Here is a 25,563-nt window from a genome sequence, read left to right as displayed (position 1 = left end):
CTCATTCTCCCAGGAGAGGGAGCTATCACAGTAAAGGAAATGGAATAAGGAGAGGCAGCTGGGAAAGGAAAGTTGTAGCTCTAACTTACATTGTAAGCTCTTTGGGGCTGGGACAGTTTTTTTGTTGTGTGTTTATACAGTGCTCAGCACATTGGGTCCATGACTGGGTCTCCTCGTGCAATTCATATGATAAATAACAATGTCCTTAATAATTGCGTGTGGGGGTGTGTACAGGTGGTCCCTATCTGAAGAGTCATTTGTCCTCCGCCACCTAAACTTCTGAGGCTCTCTAAGATGTCCGTGGAGGTCGGGACACCAGTCAGCAATGCTCTTTCACCAAAGGGGATTGTTTCTGTTTTTAATCACTGTTGTGAAGTAGAGGTTCACTTTCTCCCCTTGCCCTCACCCCAGACCCCTTCAACTGCCCAAGAAGTTCCTTGGATCTATAGCTTTTGAAACTGAAAAGGGCTTTAATGTAAGTTAAGGAAATCCTCGTGTGTGTGTTTGAGAGAGAAAAATGGGGGAGGAAAATGGGAGAGCCAGGGAAGTAGAGATGGGGAGAGCAACTGAGAGTGTGATATGAGAAACATCCGTGAAAGGGTTATTCTGCTCTCAGATATTCCTGGATAATATTATCCTGCCCTCAGGATCACTGGTCAGCCAATTACAGTTTGTTCTGATGAAGTAATGTTTCTAAGCCTGTATTTCGTTGGTTGATTGTGTTGTCCCTCTGTATCCTGCAGGGGAGTTGTGAGCAGGCGGAAAGAGTGTGAGGGACATTGCTCCGTGCCCCCCATTCTGCACCCCACACACACTGGGTAAAGCCGTGGAAAGTTTGCTTTTCTTCTAGCCCACCTGAGCTGATGCACAAACATGCCTGCAGATTCCTCCCACCGTGGAACAAATCCATTTTAAAACCAGAGATATATATACATACAAGTGAATTAAACAGTAACCCAAGTCCTAGACTGGAAAGTCGAACCCTCTACAGCCATGTGCAAAGACAGCATCCTTTGTCAGGGGGCCGGGAGAGGGGAGAATGATTCTGCCAGCTGTCCACTCCTTCCCACTGCCCCAAAAGTCTTCCAGTCTGCACCAGGGGTGGATGAGATAAATGCATTTTGCTTTCATTTTTTCTGTTCCCCGAGATGTTGTACATTTTAGTGGTTTTTAAAATAATATATATACACACACACACAAAAATCTGTCCAGACAGGACAATAAAAGTCCTTAGTGCATTTTCCGTCATTGGTTTCCTCTCTTAATCTGAGGTCTGCCTGCTTTAAAAACTGTCCATCACAATCATTGATCTCAGCCAGGGTCTCCCACCCTCACCAAGAAGAAGAGGGGAAAGGAAGAAAATTGCTCCCATTCCCCCCCCCCCTTTTCCCCCTCAAAGGAAAATTGACCCATTTTTCTTTTTCCCATTTGCCGTTCTAGTCTCTGCAGTAGGAAAGGCATCATCCTGTTCCAGTTACATGTGGTTTGGGGGGGGGGGGTTTTCTAATTTTTTTTTCTCTTTTTTGGAAAACTTTAAAATATTGTTAATAAATGAAGAGAGGGAAATCGAGGGAGAAGGTCCGGTCATGGAAAGGGAAGCACCATTTGCCGTCCGACTCGGGCACCGAGACAGACTGACAGAGAGGAAGAGTTATCACTCTGAGGACCCCATAGGGGCAATACAGCAAATACAGTAAAACCTGCCAAGAGCGACCACTCATGGGAGTTAGCAAAAGTGGTGACTTGTAAGAGGGGTCTCTCTTCCGAGGTTGGCACACCAGAGAGTGGTTGTGTTCTGTGGCCTCTGGAAGTAGTTGCTCGTGACAGGTGGTTTCTCTTCAGAGGTGATCTCTAAGGCAGGTTGTACTGCATATTAAATAAACCTAAAAGTGAAACAAACACAGACACTGAATTAGAATAAGAACCTATCTCGCTCTACTATTCCCCTTCCTTCTCTCTTTCTTCTATGATAATGTTTGCTTTAAAGTACCACATTAATAGCCCTGGAGACCAAGCCACTGAAGTCTTCTATTTATCTCCAGGACAGACCAAGCCAAGCTTGGCACAGGAACAAAAATAGCAGCACATCACCTTTGCATTTGGATTCTTGCGCTGGTCAGGGACCAGAGGAGTATTTTTTGGTTAAAATGGCAGAAGAACACGAAACCCAGAGCAGCCCTAGTGCTAAAGATGGAATTAGAAGACTCCTGGCTCCAAGTTTCTGTGCTCAGACCACAGTTCTCTCTGTCTCAAAAGGCCTAGCCTATTGAGAACCCAAGGCCCGATTCTCCTTTAACTCACACTGACTTTACACCAGTGAAATTCCATTGGAGTCCATGGAGTTAGTCCTGATTTACATCACTGTATGTGAGAGAAGAGTCAGGCCCCTAGAATTGAAAGGCTCCAGATTTAATTCCGAGACTCCAGTTCTCCTTTTGCTTTTTTTAACCTTTGTTATGTTCTCAGACTTCCTGTTAGGACAGCGAGACTCATCGAAGTGCTCCTTTTGTGTCCTTCCACCATTTTAACCAAAAAACTAAAAAAAGCAATCCCGCAATAGAGAATACAAAATGGACATTAATTCTCCATTTCCAGTGGAAACTCAATTCATGAAGGAAGATCAGAGCGAGCTCCACATAATAGACAAATAATATGGTCTCCAGTGGTTTTTAGATATAGAGGGGATGGGCTTGTTGTTCAGCTTTAAGGGAGGTTGTAGAGTGGGGCTCAGTGGCAAAGTGGGAATAATGCATAAACCTTTCACCTCTGCAAGAATGAGTTCAAGTGTGATAAATCATAAGTGGGATGAATTTGGTGAGTACCAGCCTAGTCCTGTTACTTCATTAGATCACACAGTTCGGCACTATTGAGCATCTTGGCCCTACATTGGAATAACAAGAGCTGCAGAACTGAGATACCTGGGCAGAACTGTGTGTGAGGCCCAGGGCTGAAGTAGCAGCAGGTGCTGTGGGTAGCAATTGAGGTGCATGGGCAGCGCTTGTGTGTGGGAAGGGAATTCCCCATGACTAGAAGAGCAGACTGGCTCACTTCCCAAAGTGCCCCCCCTCCTGTGGCAGTTGTTTCTATTACCTGCCTTGCACTCTGTCCCCGGCCAGCACCTCTATGCTGTGAGGATTTCTTTCAGCACTTTCTTATCGTGGACATGCTTGAACTTCCGATGTTTTCTCTTTCGTGCTGGCAGCTGGCGCGCTCGTTGTCTCACCGAAACAGGGGCTGCAGTGATCGATGGTGACTTACCTGCCAAAACAGAGATGGGAGTGTATCATGCCATGAGCAGCAGCTGAGACAGCTGGAAATACCACTCCCTCCCCACCATCTCTAGAGCAAGAGAGCCGAAGACCCTCTTCTTCCTTCCCCTCTGTTCTTCCTCACTTCATCTGTTCTCCTCATTTCTCCACTCTCCTTTTCCTCTCTGCTCTTTCCCTCTTTCCCATTCCATACTTTCCTCTCTCTGTCTTTCTCACCCTCTTCCCCTCCTCCATTTTCCCCATTTTTTCCCCTCTCTCACAAGCAGCATTCTAGGCAAAACCTTCAGCCGCTGGAAATCAGTAAAGCTCCCTGGACTTCACCGGCGCTGTGCTGATTCACAGCAGCTGAGGTTCTGGCCCTCTGTCTCATCTTGCAGCATTTCCCTCTCTCTTCCCCTAGTACCAGCAGCCTTACCTCTGTGTTCACGTGAACCTGGCCGACTGCGACTGGAGGGCTGAGACGACAGTGCCTCACATCGACACTCCAGGTGATCCTCCAAGGGCACAATGGCTTTTTTAAAGTTTGGCTTCTTCTGAACAAATTCTATCTTGTTTACCTATTGGGCGAGAATAAAAACAAACCCATCTAAAATATAAATACAGCTACAACTCCCACTACATCAACATGAATACTACCTTTATTTCTCTATTGCCCTTCTTCCCAAAGGGTCCAAAAGCACTTTAAAATCCACGGATCAAATCCAGGCCTGGTACAGTTTGGTGCAACTTTCACTGATTTCAGTGGAGTAGCACATAGCCAGGCAGGTCTGACTTTGGCTTTGTACATAGAGAATCACTTCACCCACTCCTAACTTACAGCTGCTTCTTGCATGAAACATGAACAGTGCCCAAAAACATTACACAACTGGGAAAAGAAATACAGAACAATGCTGGGTCTGATAGATTTGACAGAGGAAGTTTTGGGGTAGGAAGAATGTAATTAACTTAATTGAGATATTGGAGTTAAAACCCTTACTGTTGCAAAAAACAACATGGCAGAGAGGAGAAATTCAGACCTAATGCAAACAAGCGCGACTCTACTAACTTCAGTGGAGCCATGTCTGAATTTGTCTCATGATTTTTAATGACTAACAGTGGTAAGGGGCTCTCGTCTCATGTGAAAGGCAGCATGTCTGGCAACACAATGCTCCCGAGAACCATTCTGCAGCCCTTGCATCACTGATTCAGGATACATGTACAATGCAGCTGAGGGGTGTAATTTCCAGCTCAAGCAGATGTACACACGCTAGCTCTGATTGAGCTCATGCACTAAAAAGAGCCAGAGTACGTACCTAGGCTCTTGGATGGGATTGTACTTGAGCAGCTAGCCCGAGCTGCTGCAGCCGTGCTATTATTTTGAGCACTAGTTCAATCAGAGCTAGGGGCTGTAGGTCTACCTGCACTGGGACTTACACCTCCCAGTGGCAGTGTAGCCGTACTCTCAGAGGGAAGAGCACCTCTTACTAGATCTCCAGCAGCACATCCTACAGTCTTGCGTTTGCGTTGGTGGTTTCCCATTCAAATACTGACCAGGCCTGACCTAGTTTAGCTTATCTAACAAAACCACATTCCCTGCGGAGGTCTGCAGGCTATAAATACTATCACTGCTTTGAGTCTGGAACTGAAATGCTCCCAATGCACTGGCCCTGGCAACATCACTCAACCAGTGATCAAACCTACTGGCTGTTTATCTTTCCTTGAAAGCCCCACTCCACACGCTTCAGACCACACGCTGTTCACTAGACAAACATTTCCAACCACACAATACAGAGACCTCAGAGAAGCCATTTCCGGGTCATTTTTCCTGGCTGACTTTTGCCCTGACCTTTGCTTTTTCCACAAAAACAACTCCCATTTCTCCCCCTCTCTCTTTTTTCTCCCTCATTCAGAGTGGCTTTTCTGAGAAAGGAATTTCCTGATAAAGCAGACTGTGTGAGTGTGCACACACACACATACACACCGGCCTGCCCAAGGCCTGAGGGAATCTCTCACAGGTCAGGCAGAAGATTTGCGGGGGAGGATTATATTTTTAAATGAGCTGTCTGGGAGGAAGCGTGGAGATCACTATTAACTGATGAGCTAGCATGATCAGAGCAAGAGGTCAGCTATCAGGTGTCTGTTTACAGCCGGGCTAGGCAGGAAGATCACAGAGGGGCAAGGAGAGGAGGAGGGGATGCTGTCTCAGTGCACGTGTTTGGGCTGAGATGCATTGTCAGGGCGCTGATGGAGAGGCCAGCACAGTTAGCCCCTCACTTGTATGACCACAGGCAATCCCCCCAGTTGGTTTGTGTTTTTAGTGGAGGGGCCATGAGAGAAGGAAGCAAGGGGGAGGGAGAGGATAGAGGATTCTTGTGTACCTGGACATGCCGCACGCGGACCAGCGTGGGGCGACACTGCACATTGCGGTTGTTGCAGCATCCGGAGCACCGCTGCACCTCCACACACGGCGGCCACACCACAAAGTTGGCATTGGTGGAATCTACCATGCTCCGGGAGATTTCAAAGACCTCCGTCCGTGTCTTGCATTCTGCGAGTACTGCTGGCTCAGCATCTACCACTGCAACTAGAGGGACCCAAGAGAAAAATGGTGAAATAGGCTTCACAGGCTACTCCCAGAAACCTGATGCAACCCCACTATGTTATCTGACAAAGGCTCACACTCTCCTGGAGCTACAGATATATATTCTTTCCCCATCCTACACCCATTCAATGCCGTTCACTGTCTCCTTCAAAGGGCCAAGAATCCTGATGGTACATAATAAATAATGATAACTACAGCTAACATCTTGGGCCGGAAAGGACAGGGGCTAGTCAGTGCCGCTGTGTAACGAGACAGCGTGATTTGCTGCAGAATGATGTCTCCTGCTTCCGAACACCAGCTCCTCCACTTCAGGTGCTGAACGCTTGGCCTCTGCAACACTTTCAGGCCCTGCTGGAGCCAGAGGATGGGACTGGGAATCAAAAAGTGCAAATAACAATCGCTAGGGCACCAGGCCTGGTCCATTATCATTCTGCTCTGTTGAATTATTTCAGCTAATTTCAGTACTTAACAATTAATAGCAGTCTCTACGTTTGCTGAGGGTAGTATCACACTCGGCAGAAACACAGAGTTAGTCACTGACTGACACAAGACGTGTCTACAATAGCATATCTAGAGCTTGTTTTCCAGCACTGGTACGAGCTATGAAGTGAATGCTAATGCAGACAGGGCTCAGGCATTGCCAGCACCAAGTCCGAAGCCCCAGCCAGAGGAGGGCATCAGGACACAGTGCTGGAAATGCCTGCACCCTGCTGTCTGTACTACCCTTGGTGCTGGGGCAGTTACAGCAATGCTGAAAGAAGGAGACTACATTTGGTAGCATAGAGGCAGAGACAGACTCCCTAACACAAACACACTTACATGGCTAAATGCACATGCACAGAGTGACACACACTTAAACATGCACACCTACATTCATACACTCATGGTGGACACAGATGCAGACTGTACAGACCCATGTATCTGTATAGCTAATCTCTCACTTACACTGAAACTCCTGCACAGAAGTTAGGTCTGAGTCTATCACTCACCTAGACTTCGTCTCCGTCGAGGCAAGTTTTGACCAGGATGGGCTCGCGTTGAGTTCAGGTCCAAATTGGAGCCATCCTCTTCTGCAAGAGAAGGACAGAGCCAAATAAGACAATGAGGTAAAAAAGTGAGGCAATGGTGTGGGAATCAAGTGACAGAGGAGGCAGCATTTGGGTGATTCATCGGTCTCATTACTGCACTAGCATGTCCCGTCCAGAGTTTTAGGTTCAAGTCCCAGCTCAGGTCACAAGTGCAATGAGTGTGGGGAGACTACGTTTGTTCACCTCATCACACTGCTCCATTCACAGTAACCGGCATATCTTGTTAAAGAGAGGCCCAGGACTGGACTTGCAGAAGATACTCTAGGGCAAGAGTGAGATGCACTTTAGCAGAGCTATTTGGAATGTACATGGAGTAGCAGAGGGAATTGCAAGTCAAGATTCAGGTGAATCAGCTGAGCGGGAGTGGAGGGCAAGGAGCAAGGCTGGATTAGCAGGAGGTGCTGCAGGTGAAAACTGAGGTGCAGTGGTAGAGTTGTGTGTTTGTCCTAGGACTGGAATAACAAAGGGTGCTACAGAGCAGGACTGAGGGGCACTTGCAGAGCTGAGTGGAGGACCCAGGACTGGAATAGCAGTGGGGCGGGAGGTCAGGATGCAGGTGCATTAGGTGAGGTGGCGGTGGGGTACTTGCGTTCGCGCTCATTTGAGATAGTCAACTTTTTTGGCAGGAGAATAGAAAAATGAGTTCAAAATAACTCTTCCCCTCTACTACTGTCAGTTAAAACTCAGGTACTGGGGGTGGTTGGGGGGAAGGAAGGAGGACTGTTAGCAGTCAGCCCAATTCCCAGTACCCCCATCCCACTGCTTTCCCATAGGAAGTGCTGAACAGAGAACTTCTCATAGTCTCCCTGGGTTGCTCTAGTAAGTGGCCCCTCCTGAGCCCCAGACTAGAGCAGTGTTCAGAGACAGCTCCCACCCAGCAGCAGCTCTTTCCTTCTGTGGCCTGGTGTAGCTGCAGTGGAAGGCAGAATGGACATCAGCCTCCAGGGAGTTATTGTATTAAAGTGAATTCAGGACTGGGACAAGGCGCTGGACTGAAGATCTCTGTTTATCAGGCACAAGAGCAGAGCAAGCTTCTCACACCTATCACGCCCCATAATGCACTTCACCCGTGCCCTGGGGAAGGCCACTTTTTAAGGGTGAGAGGGGCATTTGGTCTCTGTTCAGACCACACGTTAACAAGTCATCATCAGTGGATATTGTGATGTGAACACCTGGCTGCCGGCATGCGGTGACAGCACCAAGCTGATTTCACATAGGCCAGCGAACAGTTATGACATGCAGTCACTAACTACTTGAGGGCAGATTGGAATCTGTAACTTGGGTATGAAAGCGTTCAGTCCCATATGTGATCCCCTGTGTCATCCAGTATTTCCTAATCTGGATTTAGCATGGAACCAGTGACCTGGGCTTGAAAGGCTCCATAGCCCATTCCCAAACCCCTGGTCTCCCAAGAGAATCCTGTTTAATTTCTTAAGCATATGAGTGGTTAGTCACTGGAACAGAAATGTATCCCTTACGTAAGCTATAGGACATGACAGACTGCACACATCTTCTCTGTCTCTCCCCCTCCCCCCCTCCATCTTGCATTCTCTGGAATTTTATCAGGCCAGGGTGGGGGTTGCCTTTTGCATAAAGGTTAAGTTGATGAGAAAAAAATAGCAACACTGTTGACTTGAAACAAATCTTCTATTGAAAACCGAGGTCCCCCTCCTCCTCCCCTTCTTCTTGATAGGCCATTTCTGCTGCTGCTGACGGGTGGGGACCCAGGCTTGCAAAAGGCAGTGGTGCTAATTTTGGAAGCTGCCCCATTGTGTGGCTCATGGACTCAGAAGAAGAACTGGGGGGGGGGGGGGAGGACCTCGTCGCCTCTTTTTAAGGAAAACAATAGCAGCCCACAGCTGGTTCTCTCCCCCCTTCCCCGTCCCCTCCCAGGCCATTTTGAAAGGGAGCGGGAATGCTTTTGAGAACGTGCCAGTGGTCCGACTGGCATAGGAAACAAAAGCAGGAAATTCTGTTCCCCCGTAGATAGTGTCTCGGCAAGGATTACAAAGCTACAAACAGACAAAACACAAGAGAGAAGGCGAGGGGGGTGGAGGGGGACGGGCGGGAGCAGAGGTTAGAATAGAATGGAATTCAGTCTGAAGAGACCGTTTATAAACAAATTCCTGATCCAGCCTGGCGACCGTGACACGTGGTCTCATTCCCACACGTGCCAATCCCTCCACACTTTGCTCCCTGGGCTGCTGCTGCTGCTGCTCTGTGACTTCAGTCCTGGCCAGGTGTTCCCAAGCACTGCAAACTCTGAGCTATTACCCACAGAAAATGACAAAGCAATTCCAACCCCACCACCAGCTTAGTCAGCCTGACACAATCCCACGTCCTTCTTCCCTTTTCTATCATCTCATAGAACGGTCTACCTGGGAACCAGTCCACCCACCTGCCTGTGCCCCTCCCTATCTATTCTACTTGGGGACCAGCTCTCTCATCCCCCCTCCCCCTGCACATATTCCCACCTGCTCCTAGATGAGTGCTATCAGCTCACCTGGCTCACTCCCAACCACCCACTAGTCTGTCTTTTTGTCTTCCCATGGATCAATCTATTCATCCACTTGTTCATCTCCTCAAAGCCCACTTCATTCATTCACCTGTGTGCCTTTGCATCAGCCCATGAGCTAGTTCACTCACCCGCTTGTGCACCTCTTAATCTACTCATGTTCCACTCCAACCACCTCTCTGGCCATCTCCTAGCTCGGAAGCTTGCTTGGGTTTTTCTCAAGCTCCTCATTCCATGCATCAGGCTATTTAAATCTCCCCAGCACCCAGCCCTATTGTAACTGAGTTTTGCAGTATAGCTTGATAGACTGGCACCTAGAGACTAACATGTTTCTATATTTAGAGTGATAAGCCTTGCCAGTGTACCTGCTGGAAAAAGAAAGGTACTCCCACCATGAGATTTAAGGAAGGAAGAGGAGTGTTTGGTGTAGAGGAGATTTACCTACGGAGTCTATCTGCAGGGCACGCTGGAGGTCACTCCTGGAGCGCACCGAGCTGTCACTCATTATCTTGTAAATGTCTTCTGGGATGGGGTCCCCCTACCAGACAATAACAAAGTAGGAAACAAGTGTTACACAGGTATTGAATGCCAATCCTGCACAAACAGCTCTAATTATGGTGAGGAAGGGGAAGGTGGCAGTGGGAGGGAGAGGGAGAGGTAGGGAACCAGCCAAACGGAGAAAGGAAAGCTGCCATGAAAGTGTGGGATGGGAAATCTGAGAGGAGGGAAGTGAGAGAATCTCTGCCTCTTACACAGTGGGCTGCGGAATGAAGTCTGAGAATTGCTGAGCAATAGCATTACACGCTGAGGAACCCTAAATACTTTGCCAACAGTCAGAGAAGTTTCATTATAAAGGAATACAGTACCAGAGTAGTTTTAAAAATATCAGGGAAAACCTTCCCAATATTTCCCTCTGTTATGAAACTCACTCACATGATCTATCAGATGTTCTGCGGGTTTTGTTTGTTTTTAAATCCCATTGGCCAATTATGTGCACATTTGGGCACTGTTAAAAAAAAAGAGTGGAAAGGGAGACTGACTCCTCTTTCACAGACCAATTTGCTACTCCTGTTTGATCCAGCAGCAAAGTCACAAACTCTGCACTATGACATCACAGTTATTTCCATGGTGTTGAGCTGTGATGTCATAACAATTGGATTTCAATGTCATAAACCTTGAATGCTGACATTACAAACACCAGGTTACAGGCCAAATTCAGAGCTGGTGTAAGTGAGTGCAATTCCATTGAGCTCAGTGAAATCTCAGCCACTTACACCAACTCTGAATTGGTCCCTGTGACTGCCCTGCAGGAATACAGAGTACAGGCATGGGAAAGCAAGTACTTATTAAAACACATTTCCAAAATAATAGGAACAGAAACAGAGAAAAGTATTACCCAACTGTTTGGTTAGCTCCATGCTCTCTTTATTCTGGAGTACTCATGTGTGAAAAGTTGGCCTTTCAGCTGCTTGCCTAATTGGGTTGCTGTGCAGTGGGTGGTAGCTGAGCCCCTGCCCGGTGTCTCTCAGTGGGCTGCCCCGTTGTAACTGAGAGGAGAATTTGGCCCCATGTGTTTATGAAATGTAGCTTTTTTTAATGTTTTATGATTATTAGTGAGATGCATGTACCTGGGCTCTGGTGAATGCTCTCTTACCGAGGTTATTCTTTGCTCAACTGCTTTCGGGGTGTAACATTTCATTTCAGTTTAGTGCTGGGGAAAAGTGCCAGATTGATGACTCTAGAGACAATGAATCCTCTGTTTATCCACAGAGCAGGTACCACACAGGCAATGGCAATGCACGTTTCACCCCACATGCTGTTCCCCCTTCCCTGTTACCAATGGGCCTCAGATCTGATCTTTAGGGACCATTTTTAGGGATGAGAAGAGAAGTGCAGTTTCCCAGCCCACTAAATCCTTGGACTCTCTGCTGAGGCTGCCAATAAGGAGCCAGCTAATGCCAGTTTTCATGGTGTTTTTTGTGATATAGGCATCTTCTCACAAGACACACAGCTGAGAGGCCATAAACTCATGTCATTCAGGGGCCACCAAACAGCTGTCATATGATGATGACTTCTCATAATTACCAAGCTGGATCTGGGTTGGAACTAGGGTGACCATCTTTTCAAAAGGCAAAAGCAGGACACATGCAGGAGCTCTGCCCCCCTCTTTGGCCCCACCCCTGTCCCTCTTCTTCCCCTGAGCCCCCACCCCCTGATCCTCCTCTTCTCCCCTGAGGCCCTGCCCCCTGGCCAGGCCAGGTAAGAAGCTGGAACCAGGCAGTGGTAAGAGCTGCCTAAGGAGCCTGGGCCACTGTGAGGAGCCCCAGACCCTGCACATGCCCTCGGTGGGGTACGAGGTTGCCCGAGAGCAGTCTCCAGCCCATGCCCCGTCCCCTGACGCACGCTGCCCAGGGCAGGTGGAGGGTCTGGGTATTCCCCACAGTGGCTGGGGCTCCCGGGGCAGCTCTTACCATGGCCCGACTCCAGCTTCTGGCCTGGCCAGGGGGCAAGGCCTCAGGGGGAAGAGGAGGAGCAGGGGGAGGGGCCTTGTGGTGAGGGAGGGCCAAGGCCCACCTCAGCCCCTCCTCCCCCCCACACACACCATGAAGAGGCTGGTGCTGCCTCCAAGCCTTGGGCAGGTGCAGAGTGGCGCTGCAGGGAATCCAGGACAAATGCTGTCCCGGAGTCATTCAACCCACAACCAGGACTTGAACTCTGCATTTCAGGACTGCAATTCAGGACAGGTGGTCACCCTAGTTGGAACCAGTGAGCTAGAAGTGAAAGGCTCTGTATTCCTCCTGTATGGTACTATTTTTGTATCACACACACTGGAGTGTATATTAGAAAATGGATTGTTTGTGAGTCCAAGTATTTGTAACCTGAGATCAGAATTGATTTTAAATGTTTTCACCTGTCAAGAAGTGCATCTGTGGAAGAACATTGCACTGTACAGATGACTCTGGTCCTTCCTGATACTTAATACATGTAGGAAATTAGACTTTATTTTAAACTCTGGCACTTACTGGGGTCAGCAGGCAGGTGCTACACGACTGCATGACTTTGGTGGAATTAGTTGGAAGAGGAGAGATGCAACCTTGCTAGCTAGGGAGGAGGAGGAGAGAAAACTGGAGGAGCATTTATGGCTCAGTGCTCTGCAGAGGGATTGCAAAAGCAGGCCCACTCACTGGGGACCGGATTACAGGAATTAGCTCCACTCCCTGATCACAGAAGGAATTTTAGGTGCCAAGTTTTTCTTGTCGCAGATGCTATCAGTTTGACTAAAGCATGTCAGCACGCCCAGGCTGTAGGCCTCATTATTCTCTACCTGTATCTCTGAAGCAGCTCTGGCAGTGGCGACTGCATGCCTGGGCTGTGAGGTTTCTTACTTTCTTCCCGGTCACAAAGCCAAGTCTGAGAGGGACCTGTGAGAGACTATGCCTGGTTGTGAGGCTTGTTATTCTCTCCCCACCTCTCTGAGTTGGTTCTGTGCGAGAGGAATGCTCACCTAAGATGTCCTAGCATCCCCATGTCACAGAGCCTGGGCTGAGGAAGTTCTGTGAGTAGGAAACTGCACACCCAGGTTACGGAGGGACCCTTAGAAGCTAAGAAGGGAAGACACACAATCAGGGCCGCCCAGAGGATTCAGGGGGCCTGGGGCAAAGCGGGGGAGCGGACATAATATAAGGCGCCACCCGCTGCAGCGCTTGTACTCACCGGGCGGCGCTCCGAGTCTTCGGCGGCGGGTCCTTCACTGGCTCCGGGTCTTCCGCGGCACTGAAGGACCCCCCACCGCCGAAGTGCCGCCAAAGTCCCGGAGCGAGGTGAAGGACCCCCCCTCCCCGCCGCCAAAGTGCCGCCAAAGACCCAGAGCACCGCCGGGTGAGTAAAAATTAAAAAGGCGCCTCTAGCCAGGAAAGGGATTCTCGGCCAGGGCTAGCGGGGTCCCTGTGGAGCCCGGGGCCTGGGGCAAATTGCCCCACTTGCACCCCCCCTCTGGGCGGCCCTGCACACAATGCAGCAATTACCAGCAAACACATCCACCTGATTCTGCGATATGGCTGGGAGAAGGGTGGAATGGCAGTGGGGGGTGGAGTCTCCCCATGGGCCAACCAGAGCAGCCAGGGATTTTCCTGCAATTGCAGCAAGGGGAGGAGGTTGGGGGGGTTATTAGTCTAGAGCAGGTTAATGATCTCCTTTTAACTCTGTGGTAGATCAAAGAAGTCTCTTGTCTTGATGGAGTCCTGGCTGGCTGTCAAGTGCCTGAGGCCTGGCCTTGTGCTGCTGCAAGGCCCTGGAATTCCTACCCCAGTGATTTTGTTCCTCTCTCTGCTCCCACCCTGAGTTCCTCGCTTCCCCATGTTCTGTACTTGCATGCACAGCCAGCACGCTAGAGCAGGGGTCGGCAACCTTTCAGAAGTGGTGTGCCGAGTCTTCATTTATTCACTCTAATTTAGGGTTTCGCGTGCCAGTAATACATGTTAACGTTTTTAGAAGGTCTCTTTCTATAAGTCTATAATATATAACTAAACCATTGTTGTATGTAAAGTAAATAAGGTTTTAAAAATGTTTCAGAAGCTTCATTTAAAATTAAATTAAAATGCAGAGCCCCCCGGAGCGGTGGCCAGGATCCGGTCAGTGTGAGTGCCACTGAAAATCAGCTGGCGTGCCTACCCCTGCGCCAGAGACTTGCAGGCAGACACACACTGATGGACGCATACACGCAAGCATGCTTCTTTGATTGTTTAACATTGTCAAATGATTTTGGTGCTCATGAAAGCAAGGGATGTACAGTGCTGGACAGGTGCTGTGCAAGCCAGTGAGGTCTCCTCAGTGGCGGCTTTGCCTGCCCTATGTTGAGGCAGAACAGCGTGATCTTTATGTGCTGGTAAGTTCTAAGCACGTCTCTATTATGTATCAGATTTTCTCCCCTACTTTCAGATGTCAGCAGCCTTGGCTGATGCAAAACGAATCCACGTGCAGCTCTGCTAATGTTCTACGTATAGCTCAGTCCTGTCCTACAGTCGCCTCTGTTATTTCAGTCTGAGACCCCCTCAAAGCTCTGCTCATGCCCCTCAGTCCTGACCGGGAGCCCATATCTATTTCAGTCCTTGGCCCTCTGCTATGGTAAGATTTGAACCCCAAGATGCCAAGGGTGAAACCCAAATGCATTAACTCACTGTGACTCTCTCCCTCCCCTGCACTTGTAGACATGTACACGGAGTAGGGCAATCTAGCATGGAGCCAACCCATGTTGGGTGGGGAGGGAAGAGGGAGTGCTGCAGAGGCCAGTTCACTGCTCTGGGGTTAGAAATATGTATGCCGGGCTGTGTGGAAAACTCAGGTTAGATTCCAGGTCCTATTCCCTGCGCCGTCAGGAGCTGGGAGTGCTGAAAAGTGTGATCAGTCTCTGCAAGGGCAGTGAATGGAGCATGCGCTGCCATTCTGCAGTGATCCCTATGGCTATTCATGGGCTCCAACAGATTGTAGCTCATTCCTCCTCATTTAATAGCACAGCAAATGCATGGCCCCAAGGGAGCAAAGATTGTGAAACTGAGAGGAAGGGATTGAGAAAGACCCTTGGGGCTTGGAGAAAGAAATTCCTCCCCTCCTTTTTAGGCTGTGATTCTGCACATCCGGGTAGTGCCACATAAATGGCACAGGAGAGAGAATGGAAGGGGAGACCCTCTGATTTGGGGGAGGAAAATGCAGAAAGGCGCTGAGCTCTCTGCTCTTCTCCCTGGGGAAGGGGGTAGGTTATGAAACTCCCCAGCCACCTCATTGCTGATCAGAACAGAGGGTTCACAATGCCAGGGATGGGTTGATAGCCACTGTGTCATTATACCATGGTCGGTGCATGAAGGATGAAGAGAGCAAGGTACGAAGAGAAGGAGTTTCTCTTTACCTCAAACTCAGATTGGGGATGGTGAGGGGAGACACTGTGACATTCCTCAGCGTGGAGTAAGACGGGCGAGTCCCAGCAGAGCCTGGCAAGAGACTCATTCTGACTTAACCCCAGGGGCTGCTGGTTCCTTGGCTGGGCAGATGCATTTAACCCTTCCAGTGCCACGCCCAGCTATGGGTAACCTCTTAGGAATCCTTCCACCCGTCTCCCAGGGACCAATTCTGCTCTCTCACAAGTCAGGGAAAACCCCTTCATCTCTCCCAGAATCCATTCCATATGGGCACAGAAATATTGTTTAGGTTCTGCTCCCTAAAACATTCCATTCAATCTTTGCTAACTTGATTCCAGTGACACAGTCTCGCCCTCTGTGTTCTAACCATCTACTAGTACCAGTCTCACCCACCCACCCCCTGACATGAAGAGGAGGCATACAGTCCCCAGCCCCCAAGCAACAGCAGCCTCTGGGCAAAGTAATGGAAGAATTTGCCCATCAGCACAACATGTATAAATAGTATCGGAAATACCGTAAGAGACAGAGTCATTCTCTCCTGGCCCACACATCAGCTGATGGGGAGAGATAGACCCACACTGATCGCCTTGTCGTTTCCCCGGGCTTACCCCAGACATGTGACCCATCCTGAAATTCACTGCCATGGTTGCACCATTTCACTCCTGCAAGAGCCTCACGTGTGCAGGACAGTATAAGAGGCTTACGCCATCACACCATGAAGATGTAAATTAGAGATGGGCCAAAACTAGGACTGTTTAACAGCCCCACCCCATTCTTTGGGAGATGGACTCCAAAATGTGCAGGCCCAGCCAATGGAAATTTACAAAAACCAAAGCCACGCCTGGTTTAGCCCATCTCTCTAAAGGTTGCAAGACAATTATTATGACCCACAGGGAAAATGCAAATAGGTTAGTATCCTTGCTTCCCAACTAGCAAATACCTTCCCACTTCCACACTCCCCTTGGAAGGGCTCCCAGGCCTTAAAGATGGGTGTGATTGGAGAAGTGGAGGGACCAAAAGGACTCCACTTTACAGCTCAGATCTTTCCGAATCAGATGCAAACCCAGTGTTTCCAATGACGCTCCCCCAGACATTGTGGAGAAAGATGTGAGTTCAGGATCAAGTAGTTCCTCCCTTTACAGGCAGTGAGGAATCATCATGCATGCTGCTCTTACAGGGCCTGCCATTAAGCAGTCAGTTAGGAGTTTCAGGAGCTTCTGCAGGTTGGTGGAGAGGGGGACAGTGACAGGGCTGTGAATGTGGGTTTGGGTAGGGAAACTCCATCAGGGCGCTGAATGGAGGCAGGGGTGTGTCCTCTCAGGCAGGCGCCATCTTCAGCCTGGTGAGGGAGGTGAGAAATGCCATCACAGTCCCTCCAAAAAAAAATACTGCTGGGGGCCAGCATTCCTGAGTTCTGACATCACCAGACAGTGTTAAAGCAGTGCCCAAACACTGTGTGTGTGTGCGCGCGCACTTGTGTTGGTGCACACGTGTGTGAACACACCTCTCACAATGCACAGAAATGGGCACATTTCTTTTTTTCCCTCCCTTCCAACATAGATGACGTTTCGTGTTTAGTGCGCGAGGCAGAAATATACTCGCCTGCTCAAACAAACACAACCGCTGGGCAGCCCACAGCACCAACTGCTTCCCTTTTGTGGTCTGGGTAAGAGAAGAGAGAGCCACGAGGAGTAAAGGATACCTCATACCCTTCTTTACGTCCATCCCCTCCCCTCTGCCCACACAGGGACAGACCAAAATGAGGAAGAGAGAGAGAGAAATGATGCAAAGCAGGAGGTGATGTTTTGGGGAGGAGCATTCCTGTCTCCTGCCCATGTCCCAAGCCAGGATTCAACCCACTTGTTTGTCATCCTCCCACTGGGTACGTTGAGGTGTTATGTGGGGGAATATTAGGGGTCTTTTGCCCCCCTCACTCCTTTGTGGAGTCAGATACTGATAAATGACAGTGCAGAGGCCTGAGGATCAGGGAGAGTCCCTTTCCCTCGACCACATCTCCCCTGGCAGGAAAAACAGCTCCAGGGTTGGAATGGAAAAGAGAGCTTGGTTTCCATTTGGGGAAATACAAAAGCTGCCCTCATCACATGTGTTCAATGGATCAAACTTGTCACCTGACCCCAGTTCCCATGGCGTGTTTTCTCCTAAGCAGTCTGTGTGTGTGTGGGGAGGGGGGAGATGGGGGGGGCGATAGTTGAGGGGGTAATTGCATGCTGCATGTATGTGTGGATGTATGTATGCTCCAGGAATAAGATGACATGTTTGCATTAAGATGTCTCTGTGGTACACGGATGGATATCTCTAACCTCATTTAATAGAACCAGCAAGATGCGCACATGCCTTAACCTGTTGTGTCAGGTCTGAATTCAAACTGTAGGCTTCTCAGGGCAGGGTCTGTGCCTTTACTTGTTTCTGCAAAGTGCCTTGCATACTTTGGGGGTGCTCAGAAATATAATAATAATGTATGTATGATGCGTGCATATGTGTATTTACATGCAGATTTGCATAGGTGTCTATTTGTATGATGCATGCTTTGTTGGGGAGGGACTTTCATAGAGGACGGGGTGTTTAATGTATCCATGGTTGTGTGTCTTTGCATGAGGCTGTCGGGGAGGGGGAGGCACAATTTGGAGGGCTTATTAGTTCCCAAGGCATTCTAGCACAGTGACGGGGCAAACTCTGCCTTTTCAACCAAGACAGCTTTAGCCAGGTCTCTACTTCCCATAGAGCTGCCCGTTGATTCCAGTTCAGAGCTTTTGTGAGTTCAGACAGGGGAGAAAAGAACTACAGGTCTGTCTCATCTTATGCTGGGGTTATGTTCCGCAGTCAGCGCCTAAAGCGAAAATCGCGTATAGTCAAAATTACATTGAGTGTAATGGCAGGCGGAATCGCCCACACTACAGAAACAGTATTTAAAGTGTTATTTTTCTCTTTTTTGTTGTTGTTTTTTTTTGTTTTTGCCAACCGCATAAAGCTGAAATCGCACATGTTAAATGCGCCTAAGATGCGACAGACCTGTACAATGTTTGCTTGTCCACAGCCCAAAGATGCAGCCTCTTTGTGACTTTCCAGGGAAATGGGGGTTCTCCTGACTCTAATGCTCCATTTTCACTGATAAAATATGTCTCCTTTCTTTCCTATTCCCACTCCTGCCAGGCAGTGCTGTAGAGAAAGGTGTCACTTAGTGATCTGAGCATATAACTTCTGTTCCTTACTTTGACCACCTGTAGCCTTAGGTAAATCATTTAGGCCAAAAATTTCAAGCCAGGGTTCCTGAAGTTAGGCACCTAAAATCTTACATAAAATGAGGTGTGGATTTCAGAGGTGTAGCATACCCACATTGATGTCTCTGGTTGTTGTGGCTGAATATCAGGCCACCTCTATTTCAGTGTCCAAAAGAGTGCTTAATTTTGAGCATCTAAGAGTCTGTCCTTTAATCTTCCCATGCCTCAGTTTCCCCTCTCTAAAATGAGGAACATAAGAATGGCCATACCGGGTCAGACCAAATGTCCGTCTAGCCCAGTATCTTGTCTTCTAACAATGGCTGATGTCTGATGCTTCAGAGGAAATGAACAGAACAGAGCAATTTATCAAATGATTCATCCTGTTGTCCAGTCCCAGCATCTGGCAGTTAGAGGTTTAGGGACACCAAGAGCATGGAGTTGCATTCCTGATGATCTTGGCTAATAGCCATTATCCTCCATGAATTTATCTAATTCTTTTTTGAACCCAGTTATAGTTTTGGCCTTTACAGCGTCCCCTGGCAATGAGTTCCACAGGTTGACTGTGCTTTGTGTGAAGTAGTACTTCCTTTTGTTTGTTTTAAACCTGCTACCTATTAATTTCATTGTGTGACCCCTGGTTCTCGTGTTATGTGAAGAGATAAATAACACTTCCTTATTCACTTTCTCCGCACTATTCATGAGTTTATAGACCTCTATCATATTCCCCTTTAGTAATCTGTTTTTTATGATGAATAGTTCAAGTCTTTTTAATCTCTCCTTATATGGAAGCTGTTCCATACCCCTAATAATTTTTGTTGCCCTTCTCTGTACTTTCCCCAATTCTAATATATCTTTTTTGAGATGGGGTGACCAGAGCGGCGCACAGTATTCAAGGTGTGGGCGTACCATGGATTGATATAGGGGCATTATGATTCTTTCTGTCTTATTATCTATCCCTTTCCTAATGGTTCCTAACATTGTTAGCTTTTTTTGACTGCTGCTGCACATTGAGCGGATGTTTTCAGAGAACTATCCATGACTCCAAAATCTCTTTCTTGGGTGGTAATAGCTAATTTAGACCCCATCATTTTTATGTATAGTTGGGATTAGGTTTTCCAATGTGCATTACTTTGCATTTATCAACACTGAATTTCATCTGCCATTTTGTTGCCCAGTCACCCAGTTTTGTGAGACCTCTTTGTAACTCTTTGCAGTCTGCTTTGGACTTAACTATCTTGAGTAATTTTGTATCATCTGCAAATTTTGCCACCTCACTGTTTACCCCTTTTTTCAGATCATTTATGAATATGTTGAACAGCAGTGGTCCCAGTACAGATCCTTGGGGAACCCCACTATACCTCTTTCCACTCTGAAAACTGACCATTTATTCCTACCCTTTGTTTCCTATCTTTTAACCAGTTATTGATCCATGAGAGACCCTTCCCTCTTATCTGATGACTGCCTACTTTGCTTAAGAGCCTTTGGTGAGGCTCAAAGGCTTTCTGAAAGTCCAAGTACTATATCCACTGGATCACCTTTGTTCACATGTTTTTTGATACCCTCAAAGAATTCTAATAGATTGGTGAGGCATGATTTCCCTTTTACAAAAGCCAAGTTGACTCTTCCCCAACATATTGTGTTCATCTGATAATTCTGTTCCTTACTATAGTTTTGGCCAGTTTGCCTGGAACTGAAGTTAGGTTTATAGACCTGTAATTGCCAGGATCACCTCTGGAGCCTTTTTAAAAATTGGTGAGACCTTAGATATCTGCCAGTCATCTGTTACAGAGGCCAGTTTAAGCAATAGGTTACTACATACCACAGTTAGTAGTTCTGCAATTTCATATTTTAGTTCCTTCAGAATTCTTGGGTGAATACCATCTGGTCCTGGTGACCTATTAGTGTTTAATGTATCAACTTGTTCCAAAACCTCCTCTATTTACACCTCAATCTGGGACCATTCCTCAGATTCGTTACCTAAAAAAAATGGCTCAGGTGTGAGAATCTCTCTCACATTCTCTGCAGTGAAGCCTGATGCAAAGAATTAATTTAGCTTCTCTGCAACGACCTTGTCTTCTTTGAGTGCTCCTTTAGCACCTATATCATCCAGTGGCTCCACTGAGTGTTTGGCAGGCTTCCTGCTTCTGGTGTACTTACAAACTAAGAGCAATTTTTTTTAGTCTTTTGCTAGTTACTCTTCAAATTTTTTTTTTTTTTTGCCTGCCTATACTTTCACACTTGACTTGCCAGAGTTAATGTTCCTTTCTATTTTTCTCAGTGGGATTTGACTTTAAATTATGTCTTTTTGTCTCTTGACTGCCTCTTTTACTCTGTTGTTGAGTCATGGTGACATTTTCTTGGTCCTCTTACTGTTGTTGTTTTAAACTGCACTTACAGTACCTGACAGAGGGGCTATGGGGATTCATTGGTTAAGGCTTGCCCAGTTCTTTAAAAAATGTAAAGTGCTATCTAGCTGCTAAGTATGATGGTTATTACTTTCCCTCAGAGCTGTTCCAGATAGAGCTGTAGCAAGCCTGTGGAGGAGTTACCAGGAGTGTGATGTTGATTTACCCTCATTAAAAGGAAAGAAATAGTGGTGTGGTGCGAACTCCTGCAGTTTGGGAGGGAGAGAAGGTGGACAGAGTTTTGGGCCGAAATCCTGGAATGAATCTGTGCTGTTTTTTCTCAGGATGATCATCACCCGTGGTGGGGAAGCCCTTCCTCCCTCCCTCTTGGTTGTATTTGGTTTGGCTCTGGGAAATGAGACTGGCACGGTGAGTGACTGCAGCTGTAGAAAGGGTGGGGCCCGAAGTGCACCTGCCCCTCCCCCAAATAGGTGAGGCACGGGTGGGTGGAAGGAATGGGGGGGCGTCCCCCGTTGGCACCGCAAGGCAGGAGCGAGCGGAGGTGGGTGAAATCTGCATGACGACTCGCAGGAGCACGGAGAACAAAAGGAGAATTCTTTCCACCAGTTGGTGGTCAAAACAACCTGCCTTGGCTGCGTCCCAGGTCCCAGCTTTCCATCTCTGCCAGGCTCACCTCCATGTTAACCCTCTCCTGCCTCTCTCCCTTTGCCACTCCCGCCGCCCTTTTGGTGTTTTCGGGGGGCTGTATTTTTTCCATGTTGTGCCTGTTTATACTTGGCTGGGTCCTGCCCTGAGCTCTCTATGAATAACTCTATTGCAGAAGTACGAGTCCTCTTTACTCGTGCTGTTCCTGTCGCTCCCGGACTAAATTCTTTGCTGTTGCCAGCTCGCTGCAAGCTCCTCCAACTTGAGTTCTTCAGTTTTTTTTTGTTTTTTTTTTTTGTAATTACTCTCCCCTGCAGCTGTGCATTTCCAGCCAAGCTGCTGCGGCTCTCCCGCCCTATGTCCTGACCCTCTAGAGATGCACTCTTACTCATAGGGACACACACCGCGCAGCATGCTGAGGGTCGGACCCAATGAAGTTACACTGGTGTAAGAGAGATCACAGAGTCCCAAGAGACGGGCACAGTGTGTTTGAAGAAATCTCTGGGGGGGGGAATAAAACCAGGAAAGCAAAAGAGAGGACCTGGGTTCCTTTAAGAACCCTCCCTCCCCCACAAACCTCTCTGCAAATCGTTGTAATCTTCCCTTCCTCTTGGGTGTTTGTTCAGAACTGATAGGAGGATCCCTGCTGCAGCTCCCGGCCCAGAACAGCTGGGGAACACGCTGCTGCAGCCAGCAACCAGGGCTAGAATTCAGCCGCAAGAACTCAGGGAGCTCCCCACTTCCACTCAGCCTGACCTCCCAGCGAGAGAGAGGCATAAATCTTGAACGACAACGTCTGACTCCAGCAGCATCGTGAGATGTACCGCAAGCGCCTTCTTTAACTACTGGGGGCTCTCTCCTGCGGTCTAACCCCACCTCCCCCCATTGCAACAGGTACCCCAGGCTCCCTCTTGAACTGCCAGACAGGCTCATCCCTGTTTAATTCCAGCAGAACCCATCTTGAAGATCCCCACCCGGAGGTCTGAGATGTCATTGGATTACATGTTTTCTCTGGGGAGTGGTGGGAGAAGGTGTTCCCCCTACAAACAGCTAGCCAGCAGGGCAAGGGCTAGCCATGGTGCGCTGCAGAAAGAGTTGCCTAAATAAGGTTTGTTTGTTTTAAAGAGCAAAACTCATAAATGCAGGAGAGATTGAGAAGCTGCAACTGCTACATTTGACCAGGATGGGTGGGGATGGGGAGTGCACCCCAGACATGAGTGTAGTGGGGGGGGGGGCAGGGGACTGTTGCCCTCTCCCAAACTGCAAGCCTTGGGCTGGTGCAGAATTTGCTCCCCCCTCCCCCCGTGTGGCCCCATTGGCCTTGCTGGAACTGTTTCCCCCCCCCCTCCCCAATATAGAGTCAAAACTGAACCCTTCTCCCCAACTCCCTTTTACCTGTCAGTTCAGCAGCTTAAATGTTGCTTGTTCAACAGTATTTATTCTCCCCTTATTCATTTTCTTGCCTTTTAAAAACTAAAATTTATTTACCATTATTTAAATTTAAATTTAAAATAAAGTACGATTAAAAAAAACGCCACAAATTTACAACTGTTCCCACAGATACAATGAAACTTGTCAGAGAAACACCTGTAAGGAGTTCTTTCTCACTCTGCTCTGTATACTTTATCCTGGGTCTAAAGTTCACCAGATATTGATTGTTCTCAGTTGTAAAATAAAATGGTTTGACACTCACCTCAGTATTGATGAGAGGCAGGTACCAGAGAGACATGAAGATCAATCTGAAATCCATACCGACTCTGAGCCCCAAAAGTTCCAGACACATTGAAGGACAGACTTTAAAAGAAATAATAAATTCCCACGCTTAGGCAAAGAGGTGAGAGAGGCAGGTTCTGCTTACAGTTTGGCTCCAGCCTTGCCTTCTGCACAGAGGACTCTGCACTTCTTCATTTTCCCCTCCAAATTATTTTCTCTCGTTTCCCACAATCATGGAGTGGGGAAGAAAGGGTTAAAAAACAGAGACTTTGTTTTTAAAAAAGTAAGTCTTGGTTACTTGTCTGCCCCTTTCTCTGCCTCATCAGCCAGCAGGAATATAGGAGAGGAGTATAAATAAACTAAAAAGGCAGTCCCCCCCCAAATGTATGCATCCAAAGTCTGTCTTTCCCCCTCTCCGCAAGAAATCTTTCCGTATTTCCTTTTATCAGAGGGTCCACACACTTATCTTTTTCCTTCTTAATTTTTGTTCTTTAAAAAATAAAAAAGACCCACACAAAAAGGTAAAAATGTTTCGCAATGTTTTCCAAAAAAACCCCAAAAAGTCTGAAACAAAGTTTTCCTAAATGTTTATACAAAATCAGAAAATAAATCTTCTTTCTTAATATTTTTTTTTGTTGGTTTAATTTTTTTAATAATGTTTTTCTTCCTCTGGCATGTTTTTAAAAAAAGAAAAGTTGTTTTAAATTGAATTTTTTTCTCCTAAATTATTTTCTGGTTTCAGTGTCTTTTCTTTCAAAATGTTGCTGGTAGTTTGGTTGTATGCGAGGTCTGATTGGTTTGGTTTGGTTTTGCAGACAGCTGAGCAAATGTCTTGACTGGATTCTGTGTGTGTGTTGAGTCTTGATAAGTCTCAGCGGTGCTGCTGCTGCTGCCGCCTCTTATGCTCTCTTGCAACAAGAAAAAAGGTAAAATCAAGTGGGAGGAGAGAGAGTAGCAGGGAGAGAGCTGGTGGGTCTTTATTTTAGTCTGCAAGAAAGAGAATAAGGTGTCACCCTTTCAGCTGTTCTTTTAAAGGAGAAGAGAGGGGTGGAGACAGCTAGCAGCAACTCCTTTCTTGGCTGTATATCAAAGACAGAGAAAAAAAAATCTAATAAGGCACTGACAATTCAATACTCACTAAAATAAAAAAGACCCTCAATAATAAACATAATTTATATTGGCGATGTCCCTACACTCACATAGAAGTAGGGAGAGAAATTCCTTCAGGACTGAGAGAGAGATAAGGAGAAGGGCATTCCCAGCAGAGCAGTTGAGTTTTTTGGCCCAAGACTAAGACTTTCACTGTTGCAACTCATAGCATTTTTTCCCCTGCCCTGCCATCCCACTTGCTCTGGAGGGAGATATCATTTTAATATCTTCAATCTCTTTGTGTGCAGAAGAAAGCCAAAAAAATTCAAACATTTTTACAACAGAATTTGTGTTGCTCTTGGCACTAAAAGGAATTTTGCCGCATGATTATCTCCACATGTAATAAACATCCGAAGGGAAATTAAGCAAGGAGGTATTTGCTGGGGGGAAGCAAGAGGGTTAGTTAACAGGTGAATTCAAGATAAAGTCATATCATGACTTCTCATAAACTCATGCCTTCTTGAAAACTCACATGTTCTCGTCACGAACAAAATGACACACTTAACAAAACACACACATATACAAATCACACCTGCTTTCTCACACACTCATGTACCCACCCATGCTCTCTCCTACACACACAGCCTTATACACTCACACACACAAACTGCATGCTCTTTCTCTAACACTCTCACTCTTGACATATGCATAACCATATGCATACTCTATCGGAGTCACGCAATCAGAGATACTCACAGGCACTCTCTCACACTATCAACACAATTAGACACCCATAATCACATACTCATGCATCCTGACAGACACATCCACATGCTCTTCTCTCTCTCACATGCACAAACACTCACACATTTGGAGCTAAGGTGCTTGCTCTTGTGATTTCTCTGATAGAGAATTTCAGCTTCATACCCCAGGGGTCCCAGGGCACTGTACGCAGCAGAGAGAGAGATCCTGATGGCACAGCGACAGCCTAGGCAAAGACCCCAGCCGTTCTCTGCTCAGCAATGGTATGAATGTAGCGGCAGCTATTAGAACCCCATTCACTGAGGGGAGGGATGCTGGTTAAGATGCTGGAGTTACTCTTCTAGAAGTGCCCTGTGATCTTTAACTTCTCCATGATCAGCAACC

The 25,563-nt window shown here is 47.5% G+C and overlaps 1 protein-coding gene across 1 annotated transcript; it reads right to left on the bottom strand.

Annotated features, from left to right (window-relative positions):
- Window positions 1–1,532: 1,532 nt before the first annotated feature.
- On the bottom strand, window positions 1,533–23,816 carry PDGFB (platelet derived growth factor subunit B). Its single transcript, XM_065420591.1, has 7 exons — window positions 23,309–23,816; window positions 9,895–9,991; window positions 6,840–6,920; window positions 5,627–5,832; window positions 3,685–3,826; window positions 3,091–3,258; window positions 1,533–1,883 (listed from the first exon to the last, which is right to left on the bottom strand). Exons 1-6 carry the CDS (start codon window positions 23,396–23,398, stop codon window positions 3,122–3,124), a joined length of 753 nt encoding a protein of 250 aa, XP_065276663.1. The 5' UTR covers window positions 23,399–23,816; the 3' UTR covers window positions 1,533–1,883; window positions 3,091–3,121.
- Window positions 23,817–25,563: the final 1,747 nt, after the last annotated feature.

The sequence above is a fragment of the Emys orbicularis genome, chromosome 1, assembly GCF_028017835.1.
Source record: "Emys orbicularis isolate rEmyOrb1 chromosome 1, rEmyOrb1.hap1, whole genome shotgun sequence".
Classification (NCBI taxonomy): domain Eukaryota; kingdom Metazoa; phylum Chordata; order Testudines; family Emydidae; genus Emys; species Emys orbicularis.
Note: the sequence above shows the minus strand (reverse complement) of the source record. Positions and strands in the feature narration are given on the sequence as shown.

Bases quoted from the DNA above. Each gene is read 5' to 3' on its own strand.
- PDGFB (XM_065420591.1), bottom strand. From the start codon at position 23,398: ATGTGTCTGGAACTTTTGGGGCTCAGAGTCGGTATGGATTTCAGATTG. The intron at 6,921-9,894 runs GTAAATCTCCTC...CTTCTCTTGCAG, and splicing joins CCTGCAGATAGACTCCGTAG to AAGAGGATGGCTCCAATTTG. The intron at 3,827-5,626 runs GTACACAAGAAT...CTCGCCCAATAG, and splicing joins TCCGCGTGCGGCATGTCCAG to GTAAACAAGATAGAATTTGT.